This window comes from Gymnoscopelus braueri (assembly GCF_963280865.1).
Source record: "Gymnoscopelus braueri genome assembly, chromosome: 8".
In the NCBI taxonomy this organism is placed as follows: Eukaryota; Metazoa; Chordata; class Actinopteri; order Myctophiformes; family Myctophidae; genus Gymnoscopelus; species Gymnoscopelus braueri.
Genome location: NC_137609.1, coordinates 56,670,379 through 56,691,303, shown reverse-complemented (window position 1 = coordinate 56,691,303; position 20,925 = coordinate 56,670,379). Strand labels below are relative to the sequence as shown.

Sequence of the window (20,925 nt, the reverse complement as noted above, 5' to 3'; positions counted from 1 at the left end):
TTAGTTCTACTGGATCTCATCTCCGCTAGTCTTAGTTCTACTGGATCTCATCTCCGCTAGTCTTAGTTCTACTGGATCTCTTCTCCACTAGTCTTAGTTCTACTGGATCTCATCTCCGCTAGTCTTAGTTCTACTGGATCTCTTCTCCACTAGTCTTAGTTCTACTGGATCTCTTCTCCACTAGTCTTAGTTCTACTAGATCTCATCTCCGCTAGTCTTAGTTCTACTAGATCTCTTCTCCACTAGTCTTAGTTCTACTGGATCTCTTCTCCTCTAGTCTTAGTTCTACTAGATCTCTTCTCCACTAGTCTTAGTTCTACTGGATCTCTTCTCCACTAGTCTTAGTTCTACTGGATCTCTTCTCCGCTAGTCTTAGTTCTACTGGATCTCATCTCCGCTAGTCTTAGTTCTACTAGATCTCATCTCCGCTAGTCTTAGTTCTACTGGATCTCTTCTCCTCTAGTCTTAGTTCTACTGGATCTCTTCTCCACTAGTCTTAGTTCTACTAGATCTCATCTCCACTAGTGTATCTCTATAACATAGAGCTTGTTTCTCCAGACATTACCCTCTAGAGAGTCTATAATGTAGAGTTTATCTATAATGTAGAGTTTATAACGTAGAGTTTATAACATAGAGCTTGTTTGTCCAGACATTACCCTCTAGAGAGCCTGTTGGACCCTCTGTGTGTGACATGGGAGAGGCTGGACTACCGTCTGAGCTGGAACCTGTGGGTGGCGCTAGAGTCCCTGTGCTACAGTCACCTGAGTGTCCACAAGCAGTGTCTGCTGCACAGCAGCTACGCCGCCCTGCTGGAGACACAGGGGCACTGGCACCTGGCGGTGCTGGTACTGCTGCACATACCTGACCACACGTATGTATACTAATATTATTATTACTATTATTATGAATATTATACACATTCCTGACCACACGTATGTATACTAATATTATTATTACTATTATTATTACTATTATTATGAATATTATACACATTCCTGACCACACATATGTATACTAATATTATTATTACTATTAATACTATTATTATGAATATTATACACATACCTGACCACACATATGTATACTAATATTATTATTACTATTATTATTACTATTATTATGAATATTATACACATTCCTGACCACACGTATGTATACTAATATTATTATTATTATTATTATTATGAATATTATACACATTCCTGACCACACGTATGTATACTAATATTATTATTATTATTATTATGAATATTATACACATTCCTGACCACTAGTATGTATTCAAATATTATAATTATAATTATTACTATTATTATGAATATTATACACATACCCAACCACACGTATGTATTCAAATATTATTATTATTATTTCCGCCAGGCCGTAAGGCATGGCGAGAGTATGTTTTGCACCCTGTCCCTCCGTCCGTCTGTGAGCAGCACCGTTGGCCTGTGATTACCGTGAAATTTTGCACACATATTCCCACTAAGCCGAGGAAGAAATGCCACCCTACATTTTATTTTATCAGCCTTACGGTGGCGCTATAACAGGCCCATTCACGTTTTTACCTATTACAGGACCGATCGACATGTGATCAACATGGATCTTTCATATTCCATCCTGATTGGCATGTAAAGTCTGCAGGAGTGGCTTGATGTGAACAAAATGCCTCTGTGATTGCCATGAAACTCTGCACACACATTTCCAGTATTCCAATGAAGACATGCCACCCTTTTCACATTGTCCTGATATAGCGCCACCAGGAGGCAGATTGTTGCCAAACGCATGTTTTATATTACCGCTACAGATTTGGTCCAAACATCACGCAAATCGCTACACATTATCCCTAGAGTCACGTGATCAAGACGAATCTGTCCGATATTCCATCCTGATTGGCACATTTCTAATATTGCTGGCCTACCTGACCTGGCGGAGACCTGTGCACTTTTTCTAGTCATTATTATACACATACCTGACCTAAAGACACTGAATATGACTGGTTTGTTTCTACAGACAGAGAGGGGGTTATTATAAATAAAGGTTTGTTTCTACAGGCTGAGAGAGAGGGTTATTATTGTGGGATCGCTTCAGTGATCTCACAGTACTTTCTAGTTATTATTATAAAGACACTGGTTTGTTTCTACAGGCTGAGAGAGAGAGCCGTCAGAGAGATGCTGTGTCTTCACTGCACCGAGGAAGACGAGGATGATGACGAAGAGGAGGGCGGGGCCAGAGAACGTTTCCTGACGGAGAGGTTGCTGGTTCCAGTCCGCTGGCTGGAGGAGGCGAAGGCCATCCGGGCCCGAAGCCAGAACAGAGCGGACCGGGAGGCTCTGCACCTGTACCGGGCCGGGCTGTGGAACCAGTGTCACAAACTACTGATCCACAAGCTAGCTTCAGGTTAACTACTATATAAACTACTATATAAACTACTGATCCACAAGCTAGCTTCAGGTTAACTACTATATAAACTACTATATAAACTACTGATCCACAAGCTAGCTTCAGGTTAACTACTATATAAACTACTATATAAACTACTGATCCACAAGCTAGCTTCAGGTTAACTACTATATAAACTACAGATCCACAAGCTAGCTTCAGGTTAACTACTATATAAACTACTGATCCACAAGCTAGCTTCAGGTTAACTACTATATAAACTACTATATAAACTACTGATCCACAAGCTAGCTTCAGGTTAACTACTATATAAACTACAGATCCACAAGCTAGCTTCAGGTTAACTACTATATAAACTACTGATCCACAAGCTAGCTTCAGGTTAACTACTATATAAACTACTATATAAACTACTGATCCACAAGCTAGCTTCAGGTTAACTACTATATAAACTACTATATAAACTACTGATCCACAAGCTAGCTTCAGGTTAACTACTATATAAACTACTGATCCACAAGCTAGCTTCAGGTTAACTACTATATAAACTACTATATAAACTACTATATAAACTACTGATCCACACGCTAGCCTCAGGTTAACTACTATATAAACTACTGAACCACAAGCTAGCCTCAGGTTAACTACTATATAAACTACTGATCCACAAGCTAGCTTCAGGTTAACTACTATATAAACTACTGATCCACAAGCTAGCTTCAGGTTAACTACTATATAAACTACTGATCCACAAGCTAGCTTCAGGTTAACTACTATATAAACTACTGATCCACAAGCTAGCTTCAGGTTAACTACAATATAAACTACTGATCCACAAGCTAGCTTCAGGTTAACTACTGTATAAACTACTGATCCACAAGCTAGCTTCAGGTTAACTACTATATAAACTACTGATCCACAAGCTAGCTTCAGATTAACTACTGTATAAACTACTGATCCACAAGCTAGCTTCAGGTTAACTACTGTATAAACTACTGATCCACAAGCTAGCTTCAGGTTAACTACTGTATAAACTACTGATCCACAAGCTAGCTTCAGGTTAACTACAATATAAACTACTGATCCACAAGCTAGCTTCAGGTTAACTACAATATAAACTACTGATCCACAAGCTAGCTTCAGGTTAACTACTGTATAAACTACTGATCCACAAGCTAGCTTCAGGTTAACTACTGTATAAACTACTGATCCACAAGCTAGCTTCAGATTAACTACTACATTAACTAATATATAAACTACTGATCCACACACTGGCTTCAGGTTAGGAAACATTAACTCATTCACTGCCAGACTTATTTCTGGCAGTGCTGCTAAACACAGGGTTTCACTGTGCTGCTAAACACAGGGTTTCACTGTGCTGCTAAACACAGGGTTTCACTGTGCTGCTAAACACGGAGGGTTTCAGTGTGCTGCTGCGAGAAAGAAAACAAACTCACTGCGACGCCTCCTTCCCTTGCTACAGGCTGTTGAATATAGCATGGCTCTTCCCTTGTTACAGGCTGTTGAATATAGCATGGCTCTTCCCTTGCTACAGGCTGTTGAATATAGCATGGCTCTTTCCTTGTTACAGGCTGTTGAATATAGCATGGCTCTTCCCTTGTTACAGGCTGTTGAATATAGCATGGCTCTTCCCTTGTTACAGGCTGTTGAATATAGCATGGCTCTTCCCTTGTTACAGGCTGTTGAATATAGCATGGCTCTTCCCTTGCTACAGGCTGTTGAATATAGCTTGGCTCTTTCCTTGCTACAGGCTGTTGAATATAGCATGGCTCTTTCCTTGCTACAGGCTGTTGAATATAGCATGGCTCTTTCCTTGCTACAGGCTGTTGAATATAGCATGGCTCTTTCCTTGCTACAGGCTGTTGAATATAGCATGGCTCTTTCCTTGCTACAGGCTGTTGAATATAGCATGGCTCTTTCCTTGCTACAGGCTGTTGAGTATAGCATGTCTCGCCAAAATGCAGGGGGAAAAAAATAACTCAAGATACAGCTGTTTTCCCAAAAACGCTAAACATTAACTCTTTGACTGCCAGAGTATTTTCATAAAGTACTCCCCCATTGCCAGCAATTTTCGTGTTTTTTTTATTTTTATATTTTGAAAATTTTCATGAAAATAATTGATCAGACTGTTTTTTAAAGACGCTGCACAAATCCGCCACTAGAGAGCAGCACATGATAGCTTGATCAGCTCCTTGTGTCACTGTTACCCTTCTTGGGCGATTAGACAGGGAAAAACATGAAAACGGATGTGACGTCCTCCCAGATTGTTTTGATCGTCAAAATTACGATGTGATACACGACGGCGATGACTGATCGTCACCCAGACCATAGATTATAGAAGAAAAGCTGTCCGTTTGTCCGTCATACCGTGTGAAAAAACGTTTGTTTACCTATTTTGGACGAAAATGACCGGGGGAAAATAATCAAAAACCGGAAACGGAACCCAGGTCATGAAACCGGATGCAGATATGGGTGAAGTAAGTGGAACTCGAGAATAACATTGAATTTTAAGCAGCATAGCGCGATCAGAGATTAAACAATGAACGCAAATCCAACGCGTCAATGGCGTGGGTGGATTAAGTAGTTATTGACGCGTTTTCGAGTCAATGGCGTTTATAGAGTTAAGTGGATGGGGGGGGAATCTTTCGATCAGGTGATCTCCTGGATCTGTTTGACTTGACGTCACCTTTCAGTCAGCTGACAACTCTATAGAAACCTGAACCAACACATCATTTTCACATAGACACCAAGTAACATGTTGCACTGTGACACGTTGTGAGCTTGTAGATCATTTTCACATAGACACCAGTAACATGTTGCACTGTGACACGTTGTGAGCTTGTAGATCATTTTCACATAGACACCAGTAACATGTTGCACTGTGACACGTTGTGAGCTTGTAGATCATTTTCACATAGACACCAGTAACATGTTGCACTGTGACGCGTTGTGAGCTTGTAGATCATTTTCACATAGACACCAGTAACATGTTGCACTGTGACGCGTTGTGAGCTTGTAGATCATTTTCACATAGACACCAGTAACATGTTGCACTGTGACGCGTTGTGAGCTTGTAGATCGGATATTTTAGAACAGGTTTTATGGCTGGAAGGCTGGTCCAGTGGTAAAATATTGAGGTACTAGGTTGTAGATTTTTTTAGCACTGGCAAAGACACCCCTGAATGCAACTAGGCCTACCTGCTACCTGCCCAAGATACTCAACCCCCCCCCCCCCCCCCATTTGAGAACAATGCACTCTGGGATAGCATCTGAGGTGTTTACCTGCCCCCCCTCAGACCCCCACCTTCCAGCAATGCATGATGGGATAGGTGTTAAAATGTCAGATGTCTCAGCTCACTGTATCTCTGCCAGACATCACTCTATAAGACATCACTCTATAAGACATCACTCTATAAGACATCACTCTATAAGACATCACTCTATGACATCACTCTATAAGACATCACTCTATAAGACATCACTCTATAAGACATCACTCTATAAGACATCACTCTATAAGACCTCACTCTATGACATCACTCTATAAGACATCACTCTATAAGACATCACTCTATAAGACATCACTCTATAAGACATCACTCTATAAGACATCACTCTATGACATCACTCTATGACATCACTCTATAAGACATCACTCTATAAGACATCACTCTATAAGACATCACTCTATGACATCACTCTATGACATCACTCTATGACATCACTCTATGACATCACTCTATGACATCACTCTATAAGACATCACTCTATAAGACATCACTCTATGACATCACTCTATAAGACATCACTCTATAAGACATCACTCTATGACATCACTCTATAAGACATCACTCTATAAGACATCACTCTATAAGACATCACTCTATAAGACATCACTCTATAAGACATCACTCTATGACATCACTCTATGACATCACTCTATGACATCACTCTATAAGACATCACTCTATAAGACATATCCTCAGAACTGCTGTCAATATGTAGCTCTGATTCCCTGCTTTCATATGACATGAAAAGACAGACAGACTTCACGTGAGCGCTCCTCTAAGTCAGTGAGTCAGTAGAGACAGACAGACTTCACGTGAACGCTCCTCTAAGTCAGTGAGTCAGTAAAGACAGACAGACTTCACGTGAACGCTCCTCTAAGTCAGTGAGTCAGTAAAGACAGACAGACTTCACGTGAACGCTCCTCTAAGTCAGTGAGTCAGTAAAGACAGACAGACTTCACGTGAGCGCTCCTCTAAGTCAGTGAGTCAGTAGAGACAGACAGACTTCACGTGAACGCTCCTCTAAGTCAGTGAGTCAGTAAAGACAGACAGACTTCACGTGAGCGCTCCTCTAAGTCAGTGGGTCAGTGATATCAGAAGCTCCTTGTCTCATGAGTCATCGTTTGTGACAACTTCCTGCTTCCCTTCAGATTGCATCATCAATGACAACCATGACTTCCTGCTGGACTTCCTGGAAGGCCTGTCTGAACCGGAGCGCTCCGCCTCCATCCAGGACTGGGACTCTGCAGGCCGCGTCTACCTGGACTATATCTGTACCATCAGAACCCTCAACAACATCCAACAGGTGTGTGGTGTGTGTGTTACATTCACTTAACTTTGAGGGCCAAATGTATGTTTATGTTATGTATGTTGTATGTATGTATAGGTGTTATGTATGTATGTTGTATGTATGTATAGGTGTTATGTATGTCATTTATTGGACTATTTATTTTAGTCTCATTAGGTTTTAATGTGCTATCCTGGGTTTAAGTTATATTGTGATTATACTTGAACATCTTTTACCAACATCAAATAATAATACTTATACAAACGTGTGTGTGTGTGTGTGTGTAGTCTGACATTTCAGCCTATCAGCTGGAGTGTTTGTTCAGTGATGTGACGTCTCTCTGTCAGAGGATAGAGCTCCTCCCCTGCTGCTCCGCCAAGGACCGCCTCGCACAGTCAGGTAACCAATCACATAACGGCTCCAATCAACACCAACCAATCACATAACGGCTCCAATAAAAAACAATCAAAAAACATTAGTACAGTTGCAAATACACAATTATTAAATGTCAGTATTCAGCACACAATACATAAGAGAGCTACAATCACATGTTATACAATAATGCTTTACAGTGTTAAATACAATTTAAGATTATTTAAAATTTACTGTAAATGCAGCAGAGGTTTCCAGGCAGGTTATTCCAAAGAGACAATGATCTGTAAATAAAAGATCTCTTTAAAACATAGTTTTTTGGACCACGTAATGCAAGCTGCCCGTTACTGGAACCTCTAGTGTAATGATATGCCCAGTATTACTATAAACAATGTGTTTATGTATAAAACAGGAGTTTTACTGCTCATGACTGACTGTATTAAAAGACAATCTATTCTCAACTGTAAGCCAGGAGAGGCAGGCATGCTAACGGCTCACATTAGATTAGATAGTCCCCCCAAGAAAGCGCGGAGAAAAAGTCTAGATTCCACGGAGAGTAATTCTTATCGTTAATATTCCGCGGGCATTAAAAAACAACCTGAAATTACCAGTTATCAAGTAAAAATAGATTACGTTTTAATAATCAAGAAAATTCCATAATGAAATAGAAACAATTCATTGTTTTACCATTCTAAAACACAAAAATACCGTGGAACATAGTAATTGAGTAAATGTTACTGGTTATAAATAGAGGTGGTCCGATCAGGCCGATAGCAATCACCGATCCAATCATTTTTTATTTTTTATTATTTTTGTATTTATGCATGTAGAATGCATTTTTACCATTTATTTTGTAGAAATACAAGACAATATGTCTCAAAACACTGGCTTACAGTTGAATTATTGGCGACTAAAGAAATATGAATTAAAGAAATGAAGACAAATACTGACAATGCTCTGAACATTGGCTTGCAGTTATTGCACATAGACAAATGCAATAATAATATTAGGCTTATCATTCAGGATGGGAAATAATAAAGTTGTCCTTTTGAGGAGAAGTAGAACTTAGAAGTCACACTTGAAGTTGAACATGAGGGAGAAGGGTCCCTCTACAGGGAATTACTTAATAATGGCACAGCTGCCATTAATTAGTGATGTTCAGTGTTGATTGCCTAGTGGTCAAATTGGGGTCAACAAGCCATCGTTAACTTGCTTTGAAGTTCAGCTGTAGTTTGCGCAGCACTCTCACTCTCTCTCTCGCACTGCCCTGAGACAGAGAGAGTATAATACTTCTCCATACGGTGGTGTTTTACCTAGATTGGTCTTGTTTTCTGCACTATGCGGGCGGCTTTGAAATCCACGGATGGCCTTCAAATCTGCGGTAATTTCCGCGATCGCGGAATCGCGTTTTCCTGGTGGGACTAATTAGACCTTAGTGAGCAGCCTGTTCCTGAGGAGATGATCACATCGTAGAGCAATAGACAAGATGACATAAAACTATCTGACATAAAAGGGGACAGGCAACAAAATAAGCACATTTCCTATAAATACCAATTGCTCTTCAAACTAATAATACATTTAGGCTAACCTAATAAAACTGTTATATTCCTACAGAGATGGCTAACAGCTAGGCTAACATAATGTTATATTCCTACAGAGATGGCTAACGGCTAGGCTAACATAATGTTATATTCCTACAGAGATGGCTAACGGCTAGGCTAACATAATGTTATATTCTTACAGAGATGGCTAACGGCTAGGCTAACATAATGTTATATTCCTACAGAGATGGCTAACGGCTAGGCTAACATAATGTTATATTCCTACAGAGATGGCTAACGGCTAGGCTAACATAATGTTATATTCCTACAGAGATGGCTAACGGCTAGGCTAACATAATGTTATATTCCTGCAGAGATGGCTAACGGCTAGGCTAACATAATGTTATATTCCTACAGAGATGGCTAACGGCTAGGCTAACATAATGTTATATTCCTACAGAGATGGCTAACGGCTAGGCTACCATAATGTTATATTCCTACAGAGATGGCTAACGGCTAGGCTACCATAATGTTATATTCCTACAGAGATGGCTAACAGCTATGCTAACATAATGTTATATTCCTACAGAGATGGCTAACAGCTAGGCTAACATAATGTTATATTCCTACAGAGATGGCTAACAGCTATGCTAACATAATGTTATATTCCTACAGAGATGGCTAACAGCTAGGCTAACATAATGTTATATTCCTACAGAGATGGCTAACGGCTAGGCTAACATAATGTTATATTCCTACAGAGATAGCTAACTGCTAGGCTAGCATAATGTTATATTCCTACAGAGATGGCTAACGGCTATGCTAACATAATGTTATATTCCTACAGAGATGGCTAACAGCTATGCTAACATAATGTTATATTCCTACAGAGATGGCTAACGGCTAGGCTAACATAATGTTATATTCCTACAGAGATGGCTAACTGCTAGGCTAGCATAATGTTATATTCCTACAGAGATGGCTAACGGCTAGGCTAACATAATGTTATATTCCTACAGAGATGGCTAACAGCTATGCTAACATAATGTTATATTCCTACAGAGATGGCTAACAGCTATGCTAACATAATGTTATACTCCTACAGAGATGGCTAACAGCTAGGCTAACATAATGTTATATTCCTACAGAGATGGCTAACAGCTATGCTAACATAATGTTATATTCCTACAGAGATGGCTAACAGCTAGGCTAACATAATGTTATATTCCTACAGAGATGGCTAACAGCTATGCTAACATAATGTTATATTCCTACAGAGATGGCTAACAGCTATGCTAACATAATGCTATATTCCTACAGAGATGGCTAACAGCTAGGCTAACATAATGTTATATTCCTACAGAGATGGCTAACATAATGTTATATTCCTACAGAGATGGCTAACAGCTAGGCTAACATAATGTTATATTCCTACAGAGATGGCTAAGCGCGTGGCTAACATCCTCAGGGTGGTGTTGACCTTAAAGTCAGACGGGGGCGCCGACGAGCAGCTCAGCCTCCTGGCCCCGCCCCTCACCCGCCTGCCAATGCCAGAGGACTACGCCCTGGAGGAGCTGCGCTCTCTCACCCAATCATATCTCACGCAGCTCATCAGCAGCCAATGAGCTTTTTTCAGTTTTTTGTTTGACCCGTCGCTATGACGATGACGGTGTTCCCGTGGAGATGAGGTGTGTGTTTCATCAGCCAATGAGAAGCCAGTTATACTGCTATGCAGGATTTTTTTAGTTGTATTGGGGTGTAGTTTGATAAGGTGTGTGTGTGTGTGTGTGTGTGTGTGTCACATTAACAGATTATAAACGTGTCATCACACACAAGTTTAGAATAAATGTTATGGAGGGTTTAAAACGCTATTGAGACGGATATATATATATATATATATATGGCATTCTCATTGGCTGAATGGATAGATGGCGTTCATATTGGCTGCTGGGATATCATTCTCTGTGGCTGAGAGAGTAGCAACTCTCATTGGCTGCGGGGATATAGATATTGTTCTCATTGGCTGTGGGGATAGATCGCATTCTCATTGGCTGTGGGGATAGATCGCATTCTCATTGGCTGCATTCCAGGGCTAAGGTGTGTCGTGTTCGTCTGATGATGATGATGATGATGATGATGATGATGATGATGAACAGGAAACAGGAAATGATCGCAGTCGAGTCTTAGGAAATAAAATGTTCTATTTTTCTATTTGTTTCTATTTGGGTTTGGATGAATTCTGTTTGAGTCTGTACTGTAGTTAAAACGTATGAACCATTATCCTCATTATTACAGCTGTTTAAAGTTATCCTTTTGTCACCTTTTTGAAATGATTCATAATTTGTTACTTTGAAGACGTTTGTTGCAGCCGTTGTTTTACCAAAACGATTCCCATGATACGACAAAACACACAAAACACTCAGCTGTTTGTCTCTCTGCAGATCAGAGACAAAACACACAGCTGTTTGTCTCTCTACAGATCAGAGACAAAACACAGCTGTTTGTCTCTACAGATCAGAGACAAAACTCAGCTGTTTGTCTCTACAGATCAGAGACAAAACACTCAGCTGTTTGTCTCTCTACAGATCAGAAAAAATGTATTTTTTATGTTGGACGCTTCATTTTCTACATAAAAATGTAAACCTTTTTCCTCAGTTTGTTGCTTCTGTTGTTTTGAGATACAGTTTGTTGCTTCTAGCTGTCAACAGTGCTCGGCTGTTCTGTGAGTGTGAACTTTAAAAGTGTTTTTAATAAAGAATCACCTCAAATAAAAACCTACTCAAGCCTGACAAACTTTATTTGTTTAATAATACTTGTGGTTATGGTACCGTCTTGACACGGTGACGTCAAACTCTCGTCAAACTGTCATCAAACTCTCGTCAAACTGTCATCAAACTCTCGTCAAACTGTCAATCTCAGTCTCTCTCAGATGTGATGATGAATTTGTCCCCAAAAACAAATGAAGCAGCTTTAGCAGCTTTCTAAACCATCGTCTTAGCAATAGACCTAGAAATGACGACCATACAGACGTACCGTGGTCATTTGTTCTCATGTTTTTGTTTTTTTCTTGACCAGTGTTAATATAATTTAGATGGCACTTTGTTTAGACATGCTAGGTTCATTGTTTACCTTGGATCCTACTGTTTCAATGTGCAGATTGTTATTTTTATAGTATATTGTTTAGACTAATACTAGGATCTTGGTTTACCTCTGATCCTAGTTTATAGAGACACTACACTGTCTCTGTATTCTATGATCCTATAGTTTACTGAGACACTACACTGTCTCTATGTATTCTATGATCCTATAGTTTACTGAGACACTACACTGTCTCTGTATTCTATGATCCTATAGTTTACTGAGACACTACACTGTCTCTATGTATTCTATGATCCTATAGTTTACTGAGACACTACACTGTCTCTGTATTCTATAGTTTACTGAGACACTACACTGTCTCTGTATTCTATGATCCTATAGTTTACTGAGACACTACACTGTCTCTATGTATTCTATGATCCTATAGTTTACTGAGACACTACACTGTCTCTGTATTCTATGATCCTATAGTTTACTGAGACACTACACTGTCTCTCTGTATTCTATGATCCTATAGTTTACTGAGACACTACACTGTCTCTCTGTATTCTATGATCCTATAGTTTACTGAGACACTACACTGTCTCTGTATTCTATGATCCTATAGTTTACTGAGACACTACACTGTCTCTCTGTATTCTATGTATGTGTTTACCTTGATTATTGTAAGTAGCTCTGGCACAACAAAAAACTAAAACTAACAAAAAACAAATTATGACGAAGCCTTTTTCACAAATTCGCAACTAACTTTTAGTTTTTCAAATACTCATATATATTTTTTTAAATATATTTTGTGTACCATAAAAATACACAAATATAATATATTTTTTCAATTGTGAGTATTAAATGAGCAGTAAAATAATTGTCGCCCTTCATTTTGATAGCAATTACATGGCAAATACATAGAAAATACAATGCCTAATTTCTATCAGTACTTGAGTAGCCTACAACGCATCGCGACGCATTGTGATCTTGTAGATTGGCTATTTTAAAATAGCCTAAGTCTATATAGAGCTGAAGTGGTTAATGTATGTTTTGTAATAATTCAAATCTACAAAGTAACTTAAGTTTTCTAATAAAGGAAAAACATCACATGGATGCACCTGGGACGTATCATCAGTGTTGTAGTCTGGGGTCATAGGATGTTTCTGGTCTCACAACAACATACACCCTCACCCAGGTGACCCAGCCGGGGTTGATCAAGCCCCGACTTACGTCCCAGTAGCTACTGTACCCACGGTCAGTCCTCTTAGGACAAGACAGGGCTACTCAGTCAGCTTCTCCAGAACTACTCTGCTGTGGCTGGGGGAGAGGAGAGACTAGGCTCTGTGGATGGCGTCCTGTCAGGGCTCCTCCTCCGTCTCTCCAGGACCTGAGCGTTGCACCAGACTCCCCCGCTCCAAACATTTCATTCTGGCGTGATGGTTTCTTAATTATGGTAATGGAGTAAAAAGTACAATATTTGCCTCTGAGATGCAGTGGAGTAGAAGTACAAGTATTGAAAATTGGAAATATTCAAGTAAAGTAAAAAATACCTCAGAATTGTACTCAATACAGCAATTGAGTACATGTACTTAGTTACTTTCCACTACTAGTGTATTAAGTGATTGAGTGATGCAAATCCCTCTGTGACTTGTAATGGACAGACTGAAAACTGCTGTCCAAAGGCGCCATCTACTGTCTGTCAGCAGACACTACACATGGATGTGAAATGAGTTTTTAGATTTTAAATCATTTAATTTATAGAATCAATGGATTTATAGTACCTTTATATATGTACCTTTATATATGTACCTATAGTACCTTTATATATGTACCTATAGTACCTTTATATATGTACCTATAGTACCTTTATATATGTACCTATAGTACCTTTATATATGCAACAGGACTGTCTATTGACATTAACATTACCTTATTAACCTAACATTACCTTATTAACTTATTAACCTAACATTACCTTATTAACCTAACATTACCTTATTAACTTATTAACCTAACATTACCTTATTAACCTAACATTACCTTATTAACTTATTAACCTAACATTACCTTATTAACCTAACATTACCTTATTAACTTATTAACCTAACATTACCTTATTAACCTAACATTACCTTATTAACCTGTTCATTACCTTGTTAACCTAACATTACCTTATTAACCTAACATTACCTTATTTACCTTATTAACCTAACATTACCTTATTAACCTAACATTACCTTATTAACCTAACATTACCTTATTAACTTAACATTACCTTATTAACCTAACATTACCTTATTTACCTTATTAACCTAACATTACCTTATTAACCTAACATTACCTTATTAACCTAACGTTACCTTATTAACCTAACGTTACCTTATTAACCTGACTTTACCTTATTAACCTAACGTTACCTTATTAACCTAATGTTACCTTATTAACCTAACATTACCTTATTAACCTAACTTTACCTTATTAACCTAACGTTACCTTATTAACCTGACTTTACCTTATTAACCTAACATTACCTTATTAACCTAACTTTACCTTATTAACCTAACTTTACCTTATTAACCTAACGTTACCTTATTAACCTGACTTTACCTTATTAACCTAACGTTACCTTATTAACCTAACATTACCTTATTAACCTAACATTACCTTATTAACCTAACTTTACCTTATTAACCTAACGTTACCTTATTAACCTGACTTTACCTTATTAACCTAACGTTACCTTATTAACCTAATGTTACCTTATTAACCTAACATTACCTTATTAACCTAAGCATCTGCGTCATTTTACATTTATTTGGCTATTCAGAAATAGCAGATCTACAAGCTCATAGCGCAGCACTCAATACGAGACCCCATTCATTTTTCCATAGATATTTCCAAAAATAGTTCTATGAATTAATTTGAGCCTAGAATCAAGCCATCCAGGATCCTGGTGAATCAATGACCATAAAACATTTCATTCTGTGAAACAAATGTTTTAATATTTAATTATATGATATACTTTTTCACAGAATCAAACGTTTTATGGTCATCAATCACCTGGATGGCTTGATTCTAGGCTTAAAATAATTAATATAGATATTTTTGGAAATCTCTATGGCAGGGGTCTTCAACAGGGGGTCCGGGACCCCTAGGGGGTCCTCAGAGTTACTACAGGGGGTCCGCCAAATCTTTGTGTGATTTTTTTTTACCTTAACCACTTCAGCACTAGCATCCCTTTTTCTGAGGAGAACTTTAGCCAGAAATAGCGGATCTACAAGCTCACACCGCCTCACACTGCGAGGCGGTGTGAGCTTGTAGATCTGCTATTTCTGGCAAAGGGGTATATGTGTAGAGCGTAAAAAAGAGCAGACCAAGTAAACAAAAAAAGTTTAATCTGAAACATAATTGTATACAATAGTGGGGGGTCCCTGCTTCATCTCTCTCTCAGCTAAGGGGTCCCTGCTTCATCTCTCTCTCAGCTAAGGGGTCCCTGCTTCATCACTCTCTCAGCTAAGGGGTCCCTGCTTCATCTCTCTCTCAGCTAAGGGGTCCCTGTTTCATCTCTCTCTCAGCTAAGGGGTCCCTGCTTCATCACTCTCTCAGCTAGGGGGTCCCTGCTTCATCACTCTCTCAGCTAAGGGGTCCCTGCTTCATCTCTCTCTCTCAGCTAAGGGGTCCCTGCTTCATCTCTCTATCAGCTAGGGGGTCCCTGCTTCATCTCTCTATCAGCTAGGGGGTCGCTGCTTCATCTCTCTCTCAGCTAGTGGTTCCTTGGCCTGAAAACATTGAAGCTGTTCTATGGGAAAAATGAATGGGGAACGATGGAAGGCCGCCTCTGCTATTACAGGTAACAAGTCAAAGTGAAGGAACTTATGTATGAAGGCCTTCAAGGAGTAGAACTTTAATTCTTCCTCCTCATTCAGGGTGATGATGATGATGATGATGATGATGATGATGAGCTACATCAACTCTCATTATGTCTTACAGCTTTCAAATGGCTAATTTATTCAAATATGTAAATCATCTAATTGAATATGCACAATACAAAGATATATCAAGCCGAAATGGATTCTAGGTAAAAAAAAAAAAAAACCCTCATAGGATGAAGTGAGAAAGATGTGGATGATTATTACATTGTTTAGAGGTTTTTCCTTTTTGTTGTTTTGTTTTAGTTTTTTCATCCATACAATAAAATATGTTTTAATAAGAGGGTGTTCTTTAGAGTAATTATATCCATTATGGCTTGAACTGCCTTTACCTTCCTCTAATGAATCACATGAAGAAAACGCACGCGCACACGCACACGCACACGCACGTCTAAATAATCAGTGTTGATTGACAAGCAGCCTGGGGTCCGTTCACTCTGCACGGTGAACATCCGGTCTGGCTTTAGAGCAGAAGCGGAAACGGTGCGTCCATTCATGTGGGCGTGGCTTTGTTCAGACCAGTGGATCCGGTGAGTGGGCGGGCTTTAGACCGGATGTGAGTATTAGCCTATAAATAGCATGCAGGTGAAACAGACCTGTTTGTTTGGGGGTGAAACTCTGTCCCTCCGCATCAGGTCAATACATACTACTACCAGTGGTGTAAAGTAACTAAGTACATTTACTCAAGTAGGCCTACTGTACTTAAGCACAGTTTTGAGGTACTTTTACTTTACTGGAGTATCTACAATTACTCCACTACATCTCAGAGGCAAATATTGTGCTTTTACTCCACTACAATTATTTGAAAACTGTAGTTACTTTGTAGATATAAATGATTACGTTATAAAACATACATTAACCACTTTAATGGTTAAACCTTAAACCACACTCACTGTGTGAAGGTTTGTAGATCTAAACCCGCCATAGATTCATGTGCGTTTATAATCTATATTAAACTTTAGCGGTCAGGGATTTTATTTATGATCGATTCTGATGTTTGTTTGTAGTTTTAACGGCTCCTAAATCTCCATAAATGAACCAATAACGACACATAAAGTGTTTAAACCTAAAGCCACGGATGTTCGCCGTCCATACGGGTGGGTTGTGTTCAGTAATATGACGTAACGTTTAATAAAGACGTGTTTTAATCCCGTGTTGTCTGAACGCCTTTATGTTTTCTCCTTTACATCGAGTGTAATACCGGCATTCACCTGCTGCAACAGCGCCATCCAAATAGTGTTTTGTAGTTCTGTGTTTAAGGCTCGTGCGTCTCCATGTATGGATACATTCTAAATATAAAGTGATTATCTTAAAGCCACAGATGTTATCCGTACATACGGGTCGTTGGCGTTCAGTTTATGATCCTTATTATTTAATAAATACATGTTTTAATCGCGTCTGTGAATGAAACGTCATATTTCCTGGTTTACATGGGGTGTAATACCGGCGTTTGCCTGCTGCAACAGCGCCACTTCTTTTTGCTGTAATCCATGCAAAGTTGCAAACACAATTTTTTGGGAAAGTGTTTAAGAATGTCATAGATCGGATGATAATGATAATAATAATAATAATTATTATTATAATGAAACCTTATTTGTATGGCATACTTTTCATAAAATATAAAACATAAATGTAAAAGTCTAAGGATGGATAACAATAAAACATACATAAAAGCCTAATGATAGGAAAGATAGCAATAAAACATAAATTTTAAAGCCTAATGATAGGAAAGATAACAATAAAACATACATTTTAAAGCCTAATGATATGAAAGATAACAATAAAACATACATAAAAGCCTAATGATAGGAAAGATAACAATAAAACATACATTTTAAAGCCTAATAATGATAGGAAAGATAACAATAAAACATACATTTGAAAGCTAAGGATAGGAGAGGTAAAAGTAATGTACATATGCGAACCTATTTAACATACTGCATTACAATAGAATTCTAATATACCTGTGGTCAACAGATGGCAGTGCAGTGCAGCCTATAGTGCTACATACAGTCCTGAGCATGCGCACTACAACATGACCAGCATGTATCCTCTTGTGTACAAGCAGCACTTGAATAAACGTGACCAAACTGTGATCTCTCGTCCTGCCTGGTGTTTACTGAACCTTACAATAACAATAAAACCTACAATTTAAATCCTATGGATAGGAAAGATGAGTGAACACAAGTTGTAACAGAAAAGGAAACACATATTCTAGCAGAAGAAGAAGAAGAAGAATTAATCTAATATAAATATAGATATCAAAATCTATAACAATAAATCTATGAGTCCAGATCCATGGCTAAGATGAAACTATAATATAATAATAATATGTATTATATATATATATATATATATATATATATATATATATATATATATATATAATATAATAATAATATAATAATCATCTGAGTCTAGAAGGCTAAGATGAAAGTATAATATTGTGTGTCCAGAGGAAACCTCATTATGTCCAAAACTGTTTTACATGATTAAAGTAAAAACATAAAAGTAGCAGATCTACAAGCTCAAAACGCATCTCTTCGCGCCACGTCTCCAGCTTGTAGCTCTGCTACTTTTGATGCTTTTTGTGTAACACCGTAGTATGATCAAGTAGGACGAGACGAGAGGTTTCTGCTGTCCGACAGCAATGAACATAATCCTAGAAAGTGTTAAGTATATTATACTTAACATAGTGTTAAGTATAATATATGTAACATAGTGTTAAGTATAATATACGTAACATAGTGTTAAGTATAATATACGTAACATAGTGTTAAGTATAATATACGTAACATAGTGTTAAGTATAATATACGTAACATAGTGTTAAGTATAATATACGTAACATAGTGTTAAGTATAATATACGTAACATAGTGTTAAGTATAATATACGTAACATAGTGTTAAGTATAATATACTTAACATAGTGTTAAGTATAATATACGTAACATAGTGTTAATAGTGTTAAGTATAATATACGTAACATAGTGTTAAGTATATTATACGTAACATAGTGTTAAGTATAATATACGTAACATAGTGTTAAGTATATTATACTTAACATAGTGTTAAGTATAATATACGTAACATAGTGTTAAGTATATTATACTTAACATAGTGTTAAGTATACTATACGTAACATAGTGTTAAGTATATTACACTTAACATAGTGTTAAGTATAATATACGTAACATAGTGTTAAGTATATTATACTTAACATAGTGTTAAGTATAATATACGTAACATAGTGTTAAGTATATTATACTTAACATAGTGTTAAGTATAATATACGTAACATAGTGTTAAGTATAATATACTTAACATAGTGTTAAGTATAATATACGTAACATAGTGTTAAGTATATTATACTTAACATAGTGTTAAGTATAATATACGTAACATAGTGTTAATAGTGTTAAGTATAATATACTTAACATAGTGTTAAGTATATTATACATAACATAGTGTTAAGTATAATATACGTAACATAGTGTTAAGTATAATATACGTAACATAGTGTTAAGTATATTATACGTAACATAGTGTTAAGTATAATATACGTAACATAGTGTTAAGTATATTATACTTAACATAGTGTTAAGTATAATATACGTAACATAGTGTTAAGTATATTATACTTAACATAGTGTTAAGTATAATATACGTAACATAGTGTTAAGTATAATATACTTAACATAGTGTTAAGTATATTATACTCAACACTATAGCTTACTTAACAACTTAAGGAATATATAATGTCTTTTTTTAAATTTATTTTTTACAATCTTAAAGGTAGGGTAAGTGAGATTTATTTTTGTATTAAAACTAAAGGTTAAAGCACTATATTGTGATAGTAATCATTACTATAGAGTGTTTGTTCAGTAACAGTGTTAAATAGCTCTATATTGTGATAGTAATCATTACTATAGTGTTTTTTCAGTAACAGTGTTAAATAGCTCTATATTGTGATAGTAATCATTACTATAGAGTGTTTGTTCAGTAACAGTGTTAAAGGAGGAGTTCACCCAAAAAATTACTTATTTTCAATCAATTACACACCCCATGAAGCCTTGATTTCATCGATTTATTTTTGTTTTTTTTGGCATTCCTAAGCCAATAATTTGATGACTGTGTGTATTTCCAGTAGGAGACACAAATAATCTATTTTGTGTCTCCTACCGGATACATTAGCCGGTAGGAGACGGGAATCAAATTATTAGCTTAGGAATGCGACGAAAACAAAAAAGAATCCATGGATTCAAGGCTTCATAGGGTGTGCAATTGATAGAAAATAAGTCATTTTTTGGGTGAACTTCTCCTTTAAATAGATCTATATTGTGATAGTAATCATTACTATAGAGTGTTTGTTCAGTAACAGTGTTAAATAGATCTATATTGTGATAGTAATCATTACTATAGAGTGTTTGTTCAGTAACAGTGTTAAATAGCTAAAAACGATTAAAAGGTGCATTTGAAATACACACATTTAAGTTATACAAGTATACCTAAAATGTTGCTCTACAAGTCTGTTTAAAATGCAAAACAAGCTATATACATGAAAGGGAAAAAACGTTGCCAAACAAACAACAAGGTGCCTTACAGGTTTCTGCGAAGGGTTAAAACTACCTGGCTCTACCTGTTGATTGCCTCCCCAAGTGGCCAATCAGTGAGCCTGTGAGCGTTTTATGACCAGCCCACTAGTTGTACTTCCTGTTACTATATAAGCAGAGAACTTCCTTTTCCTGTTCAGATACACATGGTGGTTCTTCATGTGCTGTTGTTTACACAGACACAGAGACAATCTTTTGCAATCCACTTGAGCAGTGTGAGACCAAGGTGTGCAAATCACTGACCAGCCAGGTGATTTTGCAGTGTGTGCCCATTCATTCATTGATCAGCGGTCAGGTTTTTTATTATTGGGTGATTCTGATTCCAACCATCATCATCTCCTGGAGTGCTTCACGTGGAGAAGAGGACAGCGCTTCCCTTCCATTCAC

General features: G+C 37.4%; 1 protein-coding gene across 2 annotated transcripts in view; it reads left to right on the top strand.

Moving 5' to 3' along the window:
• Window positions 1–11,121, top strand: part of nup98 (nucleoporin 98 and 96 precursor) — an 84,069-nt gene extending 72,948 nt beyond the window's left edge. For both annotated transcript variants that reach the window (XM_080434610.1, XM_080434609.1), the window contains 5 exons: window positions 650–871; window positions 2,147–2,400; window positions 6,863–7,017; window positions 7,287–7,398; window positions 10,350–11,121. In XM_080434610.1, coding sequence (XP_080290736.1) covers window positions 650–871; window positions 2,147–2,400; window positions 6,863–7,017; window positions 7,287–7,398; window positions 10,350–10,537 — 931 coding nt within the window. In that variant the 3' untranslated portion in view covers window positions 10,538–11,121. The remainder of the gene's footprint in view (window positions 1–649; window positions 872–2,146; window positions 2,401–6,862; window positions 7,018–7,286; window positions 7,399–10,349) is intronic.
• Window positions 11,122–20,925: the final 9,804 nt, after the last annotated feature.